Source organism: Pteropus medius, unplaced genomic scaffold, assembly GCF_902729225.1.
Source record: "Pteropus medius unplaced genomic scaffold, Ma_sr-lr_union100, whole genome shotgun sequence".
Taxonomy (NCBI): domain Eukaryota; kingdom Metazoa; phylum Chordata; class Mammalia; order Chiroptera; family Pteropodidae; genus Pteropus; species Pteropus medius.
Genome location: NW_024349798.1, coordinates 4,746,043 through 4,758,305, shown reverse-complemented (window position 1 = coordinate 4,758,305; position 12,263 = coordinate 4,746,043). Strand labels below are relative to the sequence as shown.

Here is a 12,263-nt window from a genome sequence, read left to right as displayed (position 1 = left end):
TAACTTGTTACACGGTGCTGGATAACTAATACACTAGCTGTATGACATTAGGTTCCATAGCCTCCAAACCCCATTTTCTCCCATGCCATGAGGGTTATAGAAGTGACTGAATAATACACGAATGAGCATAGGGCAGGTGCAGGCTCAGAGCCTGGTTGGCAGTGAGTACCCCTCATACTGCCCGTGTACATAAGGCAGCCTCCCAACCCTGTCCCTTCCAGCCCCACCCCAGGACAGTTATGATCATCCTCCTGGCCCTCCCTGGGCGGAACTTGACCTCACAATGTCAGGCCAAGCCACTGCACTCTTGGCCTGAGGTTGCCCTTTTGCCAGGGACAAAGGCTCCAGGAATAAAGGGACAGAGAACAGCTGGGGGCTGTCCCACTCCTTCCTCCAGACAGGGATCCAATGAACTGCGCTAGGCTGGGTGAGTCCATCACCCCTTCTGCCCACTGTCCTGGGAGGGGCAGCCAGACCGGACCCACTCTTCCCCAGGGAAGAAGAGTGGCCTGGCTTGGGCTGGCTTGGCATTCGCACACTAGCTGTCATTGAGACTCCTCTGAGAATTGAGATCTGCCCTTCCTTCCTCTTTCAGCTGCCCCTCCCCGCCCTGCCTCTGCTACCTGCTCAGCTGCCTTCTTCAGAGCTAAGGCCTCCCTGGCTCCCTTCACCTCTTCCCCTGATGGGCTCCATCTGCTGTTCCAGCGGGCTCTAGCAGTTTCCTTTTCCTCAAGTATTTTCCCCTCCCTATTCTCTTTGAGTTACTCAAGAACTACATGGCCATGCTATGGTATAATAGATTCTAATTAAAAAAAAAAAAAAGTTAAAGGCTCCCAGTTCATATTCTGCAACTTGCTGCTTTGCCTTCAATCTCCTCTCCAAGCTGTGACCTGTTCTTTTCAGTAGCTGCAGAGAGTTCTCCAGCATGAATGAACCATAATTTATTTACAATTCTCTTGATAAATATTTTGGTGGGTTACGTTTTCTTTTTTTCTTTCATGTTGCATTCAAGTCATGCTGTCACGACGATCCTTGCACAGCCTTATATTCATGATAGAGAACTTCTTTGAATTTCTACAAAAAAGATATACCCATGTTATTAACTTTTATTTGTATCAATGGTGAAGAGGTCAAATAGTTCCCAAGGGGTTTGTGATGAAAGACAACAAGCCCCTGCCTCATCTTTCCCTACTCATTCCCCGCTGTACTGGTTTGTGTTCTTCCTTTGACTTATGTCCATCTTTCTAAATAATCTTTGTACTCTATGCCGATTCATCACTTGTAGTCATCTATTGCCTTTCTGTTAAAAGGGAAGGATTCAGGTCTCTCATAATCACTTCTATCTCTGGGTCCTGTCAAGGTGGAGTATGATAATTGCCAGTTGAATCTGAGCATCCGTGTTATGACTGTAAATATCACTCACAGCTGAGAAGAGTGAGATGTCTAGTGAACTGTGTGCTTCCTCTTTGGTATGCCTGTTTTTTAGGAGTTTTCCTCATCTCTCTGTCAGCTTCTTAATTCAATTTTTTATGTGGTGAAACTCACCAGAAAACCTATCATTTTCAGTATTTTTCTGGAGCCATCTGAAGCCGGATCCCTTTGGGTCTATGCGCTCCTCGTTCTTGTCCTGGGGTTTCTCCTCATTATCCATTTAAAATTGCACCTTCTCTCTGGGCACTCCTGAGTCCCCATTTACCTGATTTTCCTTCTCCCCTGCAGCATTTCTTACCTTCTAACATCTCATAAGATTTGCTTATCCATTATGCTTACTGTCCCGCCTGCTCCCAACCACAAGCCCGTGCTGCTGCAGTTCCATGAGGGCAGAGATTTTTGTGTTTTGTCACAAAGGAATCGCCAATGTCTAGCACAGTTCCTGGCACGTTGAGAAGGTTCGATATATATATTTGTGGAATGGACAAGTCCTGATACTTCCCTTCATTGACCTCCTGCGCGTTCTGTTTCTTCCCGTTTCTTGGATCTCATGCCTCCTCTCTTGGTTTACTCCCTCATTTGGTGGAGAACAGCCTTCAGGAACTTTCTGAGAAAAAGTGCTTGTGAGTCTATATATTTTTAGACTCTATAGCTATGTGTATATTTATATTCACATTTAGTGTACAGTCTGGCAGATTTCTTCACATGTAAGATGGTAATAAATAGTGAATATACTATAGGGTTGTGATGAGAGGTAAGATAAGTCATACAAAGTGGTTCACCTTCCCTGAGGATTACAATAAATAGATAAAGGTTGGTGGGAGGGAGTTGAGTCTAGAGGCCAAGAGCAGGGCTTTGCGTTTCTGTGTTCTGGGACCCAGTAACTCTGTGACCAAGGGTGGGCAAGTCACCGAAGCCTCAGTCTCCTCATGCAAATAATGGAAATGGTCATAGCACCTACTCTTTATAGATAGTAGGGGTTATGATGTAGGTTAATGTTCCCAAAGTTCCAAATGTTGGATGTGGCTTGGTGTGGTGACAAGAGCCAGCATCTACCTTGAGCTTGTCTTTGTGTTCACTGAGAGTGAGAGTGTCTGGAGAAGGGTCGGTAATAGGTGATTGGCAGCATGTAACTCAGCATGGAAGTCCTGAGAGGGACACTTGCACTTGGACCGAGTAGTTTCACCTGTGAAGAATTTATCCTAAGGATATGCCTGGATTTAAGTGCAGGGACTTCTGGGGAAGAATTCCAGAAACTACATCAGTGTTAGTTAAGAGAGTGCTTGACCAATACTTGGATATATAAGCTATAGGCTTCCTCCAGTGGAGTCCTCTGAGGCCCTTACAACTGAGGATGACCGCAATCAGATGTCAGGAGAGCTGTACAGCATACGGGACGATACAGTGTTAAGTGAATAAAGAGAGTATCAAAGTAGCGTGAGCCATTCTGGGGGACAGGTTACACCTGCCTTTTTATTGTTTTTTAAAGTAAGTAAATGTGCAGAGGACTGGAAGGCCAGACGCTCAAACAGAGGCTCTATAGCCTAATGGTCCAAGAATAGCCTCTGGCATGTGGATACAGAGAAGCTGGTTCTGCCACTATGGCACTTAGGGCAAGTTACAGAACTGCACCAGGTCTCAACTTCCTCATCTGAATAGTTGGGCAATAGCTGAGAAGTTCGTTTAGAGTAAATGAGATTAGGCACGAAAATTTCTTAGAGTAAGTGCTGAGTAAATGTGAGGGGCTCTCTGCTATCTAATAATTAATTGTGGCCAGTGAGTAACGAATGGTTCATTTATTTTATTGTTACGTCTTTATTGTCTAAATTATTATTTAAAAAATAAGTTGGTATTTCTTTTGAAAATGGAAAAAAGATTATTTAAAAATATGCAAAACTTCAAGTAACAAAGTTGATTCTAGTTTTATCTAAAGAATATCATTATAGAACAATAATGGGAATGTACTTAATGCCACTGAACTGTACACTAAAATGGATAAGTTGGTAAATCTTATGTGTTTTCCCACAACTAAGAAAAACCTCTACTAACATCATCATCATCGACAACTACCAAAAAAATTGAACATCGTCATCATCATCATCAAGTACAAAACGAAAATTATAAGCAAAGGAAGATTCTGAAGGTGTCCCTGGGACTATTAGTCTGGATCAGATAAGATTTTCTGCCTCATGAATATGACTTGATAGCCTAAATTTCTTACCGTGAACACTACTTAGGTTTGTAACTTGTAAAATTTGGTCTCTCGGTGTTCACGTAGAGCACGGCTTCGGAGTCCAAGCAGCGGGTTAGGGCCCAGCCCCGCCTCAGCTTCAGGTGTGACCTTGGCCGGCCCGGCCACTGCTAGCCTCAGTTTCCCCGTCTGGGAGCTTCGCGTGACAGCTCTCCCCAATCCCGCCCTGCGACCCTAGGATTGGCTCGAGTCAAGTCCCCCCGCCCCGAGGCGGGACCGGGCGGATCCCGCCTGCCGGGCCCCAACCCGGAAATGCGGATCGGGGGCGCCGGCGGGGCAGAGGAGGACTGCGGCGGAGCGACGGAGGGATCTGTCAATGGGCGCGGGCGGAGGCGGCAGTGTGGCGGAAGTCCCGCCCAGCACCGCGCGGGGGCGGGGCGCCGCCGGGGCCTGAGAACAGCGGGGCGGGCGCAGGGTGAGGGCGGCCATTGCTGGGGCTCAGCCTCGGGGAGGAGGACGTTGAGGAGGCGCGGAACCGCGCGGCGCTGCGGGATAGGCGCCCGACCGACGCGGGGCTCATGGCCAGAACCACCAGCCAGCTGGTGAGTACGAGGCGGCCTCCCACACGCGCCGGCCCGTCACTCCTCCGAGCGCGACTACCGCCCGGGCTCGGCAAGGCGGGGCGGCCTGGGGTTCTGAGGGCCGGGCGGTGCCTCACCTGGGGCCGGGAGGCCAGGCGGAGGACCGCGGGCGCCGTGGGGACGTCACTAAGCCTCCAGAGAGCGGGGGCCCGGTGCGGAGGGTGCGGGCCCGGCGGGGGCGCTGACAGGCGCGCGGAGGTGGGGGAGACGGGGAGGTGTCACCGGCCTGTCGCGGTGGAAGTGTTTGGAAAGTTTGTTGTCGGCGCGGCGCGGCGCGGCCTGGAGCCTCCGGGGTTACCTTTGGTTCTGTTTTCAGAAAACCGCCAGGGCCTTCACCTGTAACCGGGTCCCGGTGTCTCCGCCCGCAGCAGAAACAGGAGGTGCGAGCTCTTGCTCAGAGCACCTGATGCTCCGGGCCTTCTAAATGGATCCTGAGACAGTCCTCTCCCGGATCGGCGGTTGCTTTTCCTGCCTAGAGACTCCACTCGGGCACTGGTATCGGTGCTGTAGAAAGCGCCTAGGCGGCTGGGCTGGAACCCACCGCAGTGGGGAAAGGAGTATGACAAGGAGGAGAGATTTTTAAGGGAAGAGAAAAAGAAAAAGCACTTGTTGGGTTAAATATTATGCTAAAAGAATCACTGGTGTTTTTATGTTCTGGATTCTTGGGAAGATGATTTAGGGTTTCTACCTTGTAAAAAGGTAGAAGTGGGTGATGGAAGGTTAACTAGACAGCTTGTGAAGTTTGGTTCAAAAAGTAAATAAATCCCTTCTATGATGGAAGATCCATGAAATGTACTTGATCTCTTATTTTCCAGCATACAGCTTTGGGTAGCTATTCTTAATCTCTTTTGGGGGTCGTGAGCTCCTTTGAGAATCCGATAGGAGGTATGAGTCCTCTCCTGAAAAAAGGCACAGCTACACTGAATTTTGTAATTACTTCAGGAAGCTCTTGAATGTTCTGCGGCTCACTCTGAACTTCAGGTTAAGAACTCCAGTTTGTAGAGATGGGTGATAATCCAAAGTCTAGGAGAAGGAGGATCAGTTCAATTGAGAAAAATGGTGAAAGGCAAAAGGGATGTCGTTGACTATTGCAACATGTATGACTACCCTGGAGTTGCCTGGGCTAACGCACAAAAACACAAATTAGGAGGCTTGATGGAGCTCAGTGGAGGCCGAGACTCATGATGATCCTGGATGTTTGTAGAATGAACTTTTGCACAGTGATGCTGTTGCAATGTAAGGTGTGTACTTCGATGGATTCCATTGGAAGAGGAAGAGAGCATATTTTCTAAACATAATCATGGTAGTTCCATGGGATGGACATATGACATCTGGAGTTTACTTTGCATGAGGCAGCTTTTAACTGTAGAAATGTTGGGCTCCAATGAAAAACAATGAATTACAGATAAAGGCTAGTGGTCCCGTCATGAAGTGAGAAGGATGGGGTTTTTGGGTCTTGAGCTAGATTCCTCCACGTTTACATATGTGAGAATATGCCACATTTCCCATCAGTAATGGCAGAGGCGTCCCTAATGTTGGATTTTTCACCTGAAGACAGGTTTGCGGGGTTCGAATGAGTTTGCAGTTCAAGTCTAGTATTTTAAGGTGGCCCTTTTTGAAAATCCCCTGTCCCAGTGATAATTTTCCCATTTCTTGAAGTGTGTACAGCCAACAGGGGGAGCAGTGTGAGCTGTGAAATCTGAAAATTTGCTAGCCTAGCTTCATAGTAAGGTAGGCTACAGGCTGTAATACCATTGATTGGGCACTTCCTTTAAAAGGCAGGCAGAGGCTTGGCTGGATAGCCCTCACTTGTTGCTTGGCTATTGTCAACTTAGTGTGAGGTAGGTGTTCCCATTTTACAGGTGTAGAAACTGAGGTGCAGAGAGGTTAAGTACCTGCCTGGTAAATAGAGTGCATTCGAGTGATGGCAGAGGCCTGGGTGCAGCTCTGCCCTCGCATGAGGAGTGCCCAGAGGGATGGTCTTCTGGGCATGTCAGCACAGGACTCAGTCTAAGGAAGTCCTCGGTGCCAGTGCCCATGATGTCTTCCCTGGGGTTGCGCCTGAATGTCCTGACTGTGCTGGAAGCAGGAGGGACATCTTCACATGGAAGGACAGCCTGCTTATTTATTTCCTTGGGCAGATGGCTGAACTGTGTGACCCTTGGAGCCTGTTTCAGGCTCACGCTGTCAGAAAGCAGCTGTTTGGAAAGAGGCTCTGGTTCATCCTCATTTGAAGGCTGATATTCTGAACGGATGAGGCTTGGAATCCTCCCTTTGGGAAAGAGAACTACGCGATCATTGTGTTAAAGGTAAAATTGGTCATGAGGGAGAGTGGCTCCCTGCAGCTCTAGGGTGGCTCTGTGTTGGCAGAGGTGGCTGCATCTGTGTGTGAAGGTAGTGAGGAAAGCAGAGAACGTGGAAAGAAGTGGGTTCTGATTTTCACTCTTTCTTCTGGGTAGCTCCTCTTCATGTGGCTTTCTGCAGTGTGATGTAGTTCTGCCCCCGTGACGCCCCTACAGCAGTTACTGAGCTGAGTCCAGAGATGGGAGGTGAGGTCCCCATGCTAATGAGAGATGAGAATGTAGGTTCTGCTCTTCTGCCATATGTTTCCTAAGAGGCATCAGTCACAGCAGCAGCCTTTAGAGATGAGGGGCCTGAAAAGAAGCTTGGGGCAGTTTGTTAAAGCAGATCTGGGCCTCTAGGCTGCCTTTAGCACAGCTTGGGGTGGAGGAAAAGGCGACTCTTGAGTGTGTCCCCTTGATTTTGTGTCCTCATTCCCTGAGCCACCTGATGAGAGGTTTGGGTGGGTGAGGAAAGTGCGTGATGAACTGAGAAGTGCTGTAAAAATGAGAGGAGCTAGAAAGGTTCGTCCTTTTCGAGTTGATGACGTGTGGAGAGCCTTCCCTGGCACTCTACTTTGTCCCGTCTTGAGGGGTGTCTTCTGTGGAAATGTACTTTGATTAGAGCTCAGAGCCGCTGCTGAAGACGCTTGATGCAGAAATGAAATCCTCGGCAGGTGCGAGGACTAGGGCTGGTTTTTGCCAGCTTTTGCCTTCCGTGTGATGACAGCTGGCCGTAGGGGTGCGGAGCAGAGCGCAGTTGTTTTCAAGGCAAGTTCAAAGGGCTGATCACCGGGGAGGAAGTGCCCATGTGGAAACTAAGTTTTGGACAAGTATCACTCAAGCCTTTTCAGTAGTGCATTCTTCTGTAACTGGATCACAGTTTTTACTTGTTCAGTGTGACACCAGGCCCTTGAAACAGATATTTGAATATTGAGAACTTGGTATGGATCTTGTCTAGCTGAATCAACAGGCAGAGTGCATTTCCCCAAAATTTGTGGTGAACGAGTTCTGATGCTAATGTCTTAGAGGAGAAAGGCCTGTTGGGTTCACGATGGTTCTTGGAATCTGTTTTCAGTGCTTGATGTTGCACAAAATCTGTCCCCATCCTTTTAGTCTAGAAAATGTTCCTGATTTAGACTGAAATTTTTACTCCAAGAAATTCCAAGTTGTTTTGAGTGTGTTAAGAGGGAAAGAGATTGTTACAAAGGATTCCCATCTGTGGGCTTGAACTCTCTCATCAAAGCAACCGAGTCAGATTTCTGTTTAAATAGATTACACAGTTCCACAGAAACGAGAACTGACAGCACTGCAAACTGTGAGTGTGTAAAAGATGGACAAGTCTGACATTAGCAGACTGTGCCTGGGAGCACGACTCATAGAAGGAAAAACAAGTGTGCTTTCCATCTGGAGTGTTGGTGAGGGGCCCGATGAAGGTGGTGGGTACATAGTTCTTGGTGGCCTAGTGACCTCCTCCATTCACAGACAGGAGCACGTGCCCTCTGTACTATCCACTGAACTTTAAATCAGCTTGCAGCCTGTAGGGAATCTAAACGTTTACAGGTGTGGTTCGATGCCAAGAATTTGGTTCCCGATGTCCGTGTCCTCTGCATGTTTGTGGAGCTGGTGGCAGGCCTGCCCACGTTGGAGAGGGCTGATGAGAGGCTGCGCGCAGATGGCTGCATGTGTGTCTCGGCCGTATTTCTGTTGGAATTTATGCAGTTGAAAGCTCAGCTTTTACAATGAATCCATTGTTAATGTTTCATTCTCTAACCTGTTTTCCTCTTTTGGAATTAATTTTACTGCAGCAGGAGTTGTATCTCAAAAGCGACAGCTGTATATTGGATGCTGTCAGAGAAGGCTGATAAGATTTGTGGGGAAGCTCAAAGCCTCACTCATGTTTCATAAAGTCCTTTGACCTGCAGTGGAAACCGGTGGGAAAAGAAGCCAAGAGTTAACTTTTCTCCTTCCCAATTTCTAGGAAATTGGGAGGACAGGGCCTGCAGAGGACGTGGGAACTCTGCTCCACCCAGGGGAAAAGGTGTACCTTGTAGACCTTGCTCTTGAACCCCATCTGAAGTGCGGTGGGTGTGCCGGGTGGTAGCATGGCTGTGGATGCTGTCCTGCAGTGAAGGAAGTAGTTACATCTGGAGGGGGTCGGCCACACGGCCTTCTCATCACGCAGTCTGGCCTGGAGGGCCTGAAAACATTGACATGTGCTCCTCCTAGTTCCCCCTTTCCTGGAGAGTGAGGAAATGAGGAGGGCTTGCTGGTGGGTCCCCAGGTTCGAGCACTCCTGTGACTTCCCCCTGCCTCCCCAGGCCTGTCACTTTGCTTCTCTGCAGTGAGGGTTCCTCCTCCGACTCCCCTGCCGTGTGGCCTCCCTTCCCAGCCTGCAGAGCCCAGGACAGTGTCCAAGATGTTCTCGGCTGCCAGGTTCTCTACTTTAGGTCCTTCCTCTTTGCCTGAAGAAATTCCCCTCTGTGGAAACCCCCACCCTCTGGTGGCTATGAAGCCTTTTCTGACCAATCAGCTTCTTCGTGCCCCCCACCCCTGGTCTGCACCTGGTTTTGTTGTATATTCAGTGTTCTGTTTCTCTAAAACAGTTTCTGCAGCTAGTTATGTCCGTGTCTTTCTAAACCTTGAGTCTTTAGATAGCTTCTGTTACTGTTTTGAACGCTTTCTCCTCCTGGTTCTCATACCTGGGTTTCCTGTGGTATATTTGTCACACGACTGTCTGTCTTATCATTTTTGCTATTAGCAAGACTCTCCTGCATCTTGCATGTGCATTCTGACTCTTGTTATTTGGAGCTGTATGTTTGAAGGGGGCAGGGTCTGATCCTAAACTGTTGCCTGTTTATTGCCCAATACGACAGCATTCCAAAGTAGGAAGAAGTCAGGGGGTTAAAAACATGGACTCATGTTTTACTTCATTGTTTAAGGAAATATAATTTATAATTCTTTTCTGTGTGTGTTATACCATCTACCTGACCCTTGAAAAGTTATATTTCGAAGCCATTGACTCCTTTTTGTGACAGCTCTTCCTGTGAAGTTTTGGGTTAAATGTTGGTTTACAGCTGGATCAGCCAAATGGTACTATCAAGCATACAGTATTTTGGGCTACGTCTCTTTGTATCGGCACTACCACTGCCATGGCATGCATGGCCTGCCGTGGACCACTGAGTTCCTAAGCTGTAGAAGCGGCAGCGTGGGTGATGCGGATCCTGCTCGGGAGGCAGGCCCTCCCAAGGCAGTTGTTTACCCATCAGGAGGACTGTTGCTTGAAGGTCGCTGAGGACCAGATTCCCCTTGCAATTTCTGTGACCAGAAGCCAAGCTTCTTTTCCTTCGTGATGGAGGGACCGTGGAGGAAATGGTCCCCCTCCTCCGTGGTCCCTTTGGCACACCTTTCTTTGCCACTTTAGGCAAGATCAGTGAGGGCTTTTCCCAGGCTTTTGCTCAACTTTTCTCTAATTTCTAAGAGTGTCCTATCCCAAGAAGGGCATATGTTCCTTGGGTGGGTGGTTGAGTGCAGCTGAGGACAGCGCCACTGCTGCACCCCCAGGTGTCTGAGGCCCCAGGTGCCAGAGGCACCACCTTCTTTAATTGATTGTGCTGCTGGTGGTGTGGGGAGATCTCGGCACTCTTTCTCTGAGTAGTCGACATAGTCTCCGGATTTCCCACCGTGCACCTATCTCAGATGCACAGAGAGTGAGCATAGTGAGTGAGAGAGCCAGCAGCCTAGGAAGAGGGCAGGAGCGAATGGGAGTGTGCTGGCACTGGTTGTCAGACGGTGCCGCCTGGACTTCCTTTGGAAAATGATGGGAACAGCCTAATCTTTGGGAAAACTCCCTGTCCCAGCATTGCCTCTGCTCAGCCATGTACTTAGGATCTGGGGAGACACAGCAGCTAGATCCTGGGGAAGCAAGTAAATTAGCAAGCTAACTTTCTTAGCAAGTTAGGAAGCTTGAGAACTACACATTTCGGAGGTCCTGTCATTATTAACTGGCTTTTTTCCCTTGAGGGTGAGCATTTAGTCTTTGTGACTTAGACTGGACAGGAGGCTGAGAGAATAAACTGTTTCCTCAGTGCACAAGCTCAGCATTTACTGCCCTCTTTTTTCCCATTGTTAGCTCATTTTTTCTTCCTGCACTGTGGCATTCTTCATTCGTGGGTTTTTCTCATTGGTCAAAATTATAGCTCTACTGATTGTGTGCATGTAGCTGGTTATTATCAGATATATAGTTTTAAAGATGTGCATCTAAATATAGATTTTATTCTGAATGCATTTCATTCTGATTTCCTAAAAAAAAGAATCAATACTAATAATCTAAACTTTCTCTCTCTTTAAAAAAGAAAAGAAAATTTTAGAAAACTTCCCTGTCCGGAAGCTGCTGGCACTTTGTGTCTCTGGGGTGGAAGGGGATGAGCATGGGCTGGTGGTCAGTTTAGAAGAGGCATCAACAGAACAGGGTCCACACTCATGGCCTGAAGGAATCCTTAGGTGTTAAAGGCTGAACCTGTAGCTCGATGGGTGGGTGACAGCCTGTATGTGCTCTCACTCCTCTGTGAGTCCCACCAACCACCGCCCTGCTCCACAGGCTGAAGGGAAACTGTCAATAGCATGGCCATTGCAACTGGTGCCTAAAGGGGAGAGCAGTGCCCTGCCAGGAAGGGTGGCTGGCCTTTGCGGGGCTGCTCCAGAGAGGAGCCAGAAGAACCTGGACCGAGAGTGCACCTGGCAGGGGCGCCCAAAGGTCAGGGGAGCAGAGAAGTGGCTAAGTGTAGAGGAAGTTCCAGGAGGGAGGCAGTTCCCCATCCTGGGAGGACCAGGCAGACTGTGCCTGGCTAGTGCTCTCACAGGGAGACCTGCCTACTCTGCTTCAAACATGGAGGCCTTTAGGACAGTGCTAGCTAAAGAAGGTAGGGGTATTAGGCAATTTATACTAACCTTTTTCTGTGTTCGGTTTTCCTCCTTTCAAGTGTATTATTTCTTTCAGTAGGCCTATGTTTTTCAAATTAGTCTTGAACAGTGACTCTGAGTCAGATTTTTAACGACAGAATGTTTTCTGATATATTAAATTTGCTCGAATCTATCAAAATTGCCTCCAAACAAACTTATTTTTCCAATAAACTTGATTTTGGAATAATTTTAGATATAAAGACAACACAGGGTTCACATCATACCATCCCCACTTATCCCCCATGTTAACACCTGTACAGTCATACCACATCTGTCAAAACTAAGAAATTGACATGGGTACCACAGTATGAACTAAACTGCAAACCTGTGTGGGATTTGCATGTTTACCCCCAACGTTCTCTTTTCTGCTCTAGGATTTCATCCAGGAATCTCATTGCATTTAGTCATCGTGCCCCTTAGTCTCCTCTGGCCTAGGACAATTTCAGTCCTTCGTTGCTTTTCGTGAACTTGAAGCTTTAGAAGAGTAGTGGTCACGTATTTCGTGGACTGTCCCCCAGTCTGGGTTTGTCTGATGTATTTCGCTGACAGGAGTGGAATTACGGGCTCAGGAAGAACATCAGGGAGGTGGTGCATCCTGTAAGGGGTGCCCGACACCCACTGACTGTCACTGTTGAGGTGAAACAAGATTAGTGCCGATTGACATGTATTAGGCCCAGGGCCCTGTTCTGCTCTCTGATA

General features: G+C 48.2%; 1 protein-coding gene and 1 long non-coding RNA gene across 3 annotated transcripts in view; one reads left to right on the top strand and one right to left on the bottom strand.

The window, feature by feature from the left end:
* Positions 1 to 786: 786 nt before the first annotated feature.
* On the bottom strand, positions 787 to 4,054 carry LOC120620279 (uncharacterized). The gene is made up of 2 exons (XR_005657795.1): positions 3,653 to 4,054; positions 787 to 1,074 (listed from the first exon to the last, which is right to left on the bottom strand). It is a non-coding gene; the product is annotated as an uncharacterized LOC120620279 (long non-coding RNA).
* An 18-nt stretch (positions 4,055 to 4,072) lies between these two features.
* The window catches only part of PDPK1 (3-phosphoinositide dependent protein kinase 1), a 73,615-nt gene continuing 65,424 nt past the window's right edge, over positions 4,073 to 12,263 (top strand). The window contains exon 1 of one of the 2 annotated variants that reach the window (XM_039885036.1): positions 4,073 to 4,224. In XM_039885036.1, the coding sequence (XP_039740970.1) occupies positions 4,201 to 4,224 (24 nt within the window). In that variant the 5' untranslated portion in view covers positions 4,073 to 4,200. The remainder of the gene's footprint in view (positions 4,225 to 12,263) is intronic. The other variant, XM_039885038.1, reaches the window with a different exon arrangement.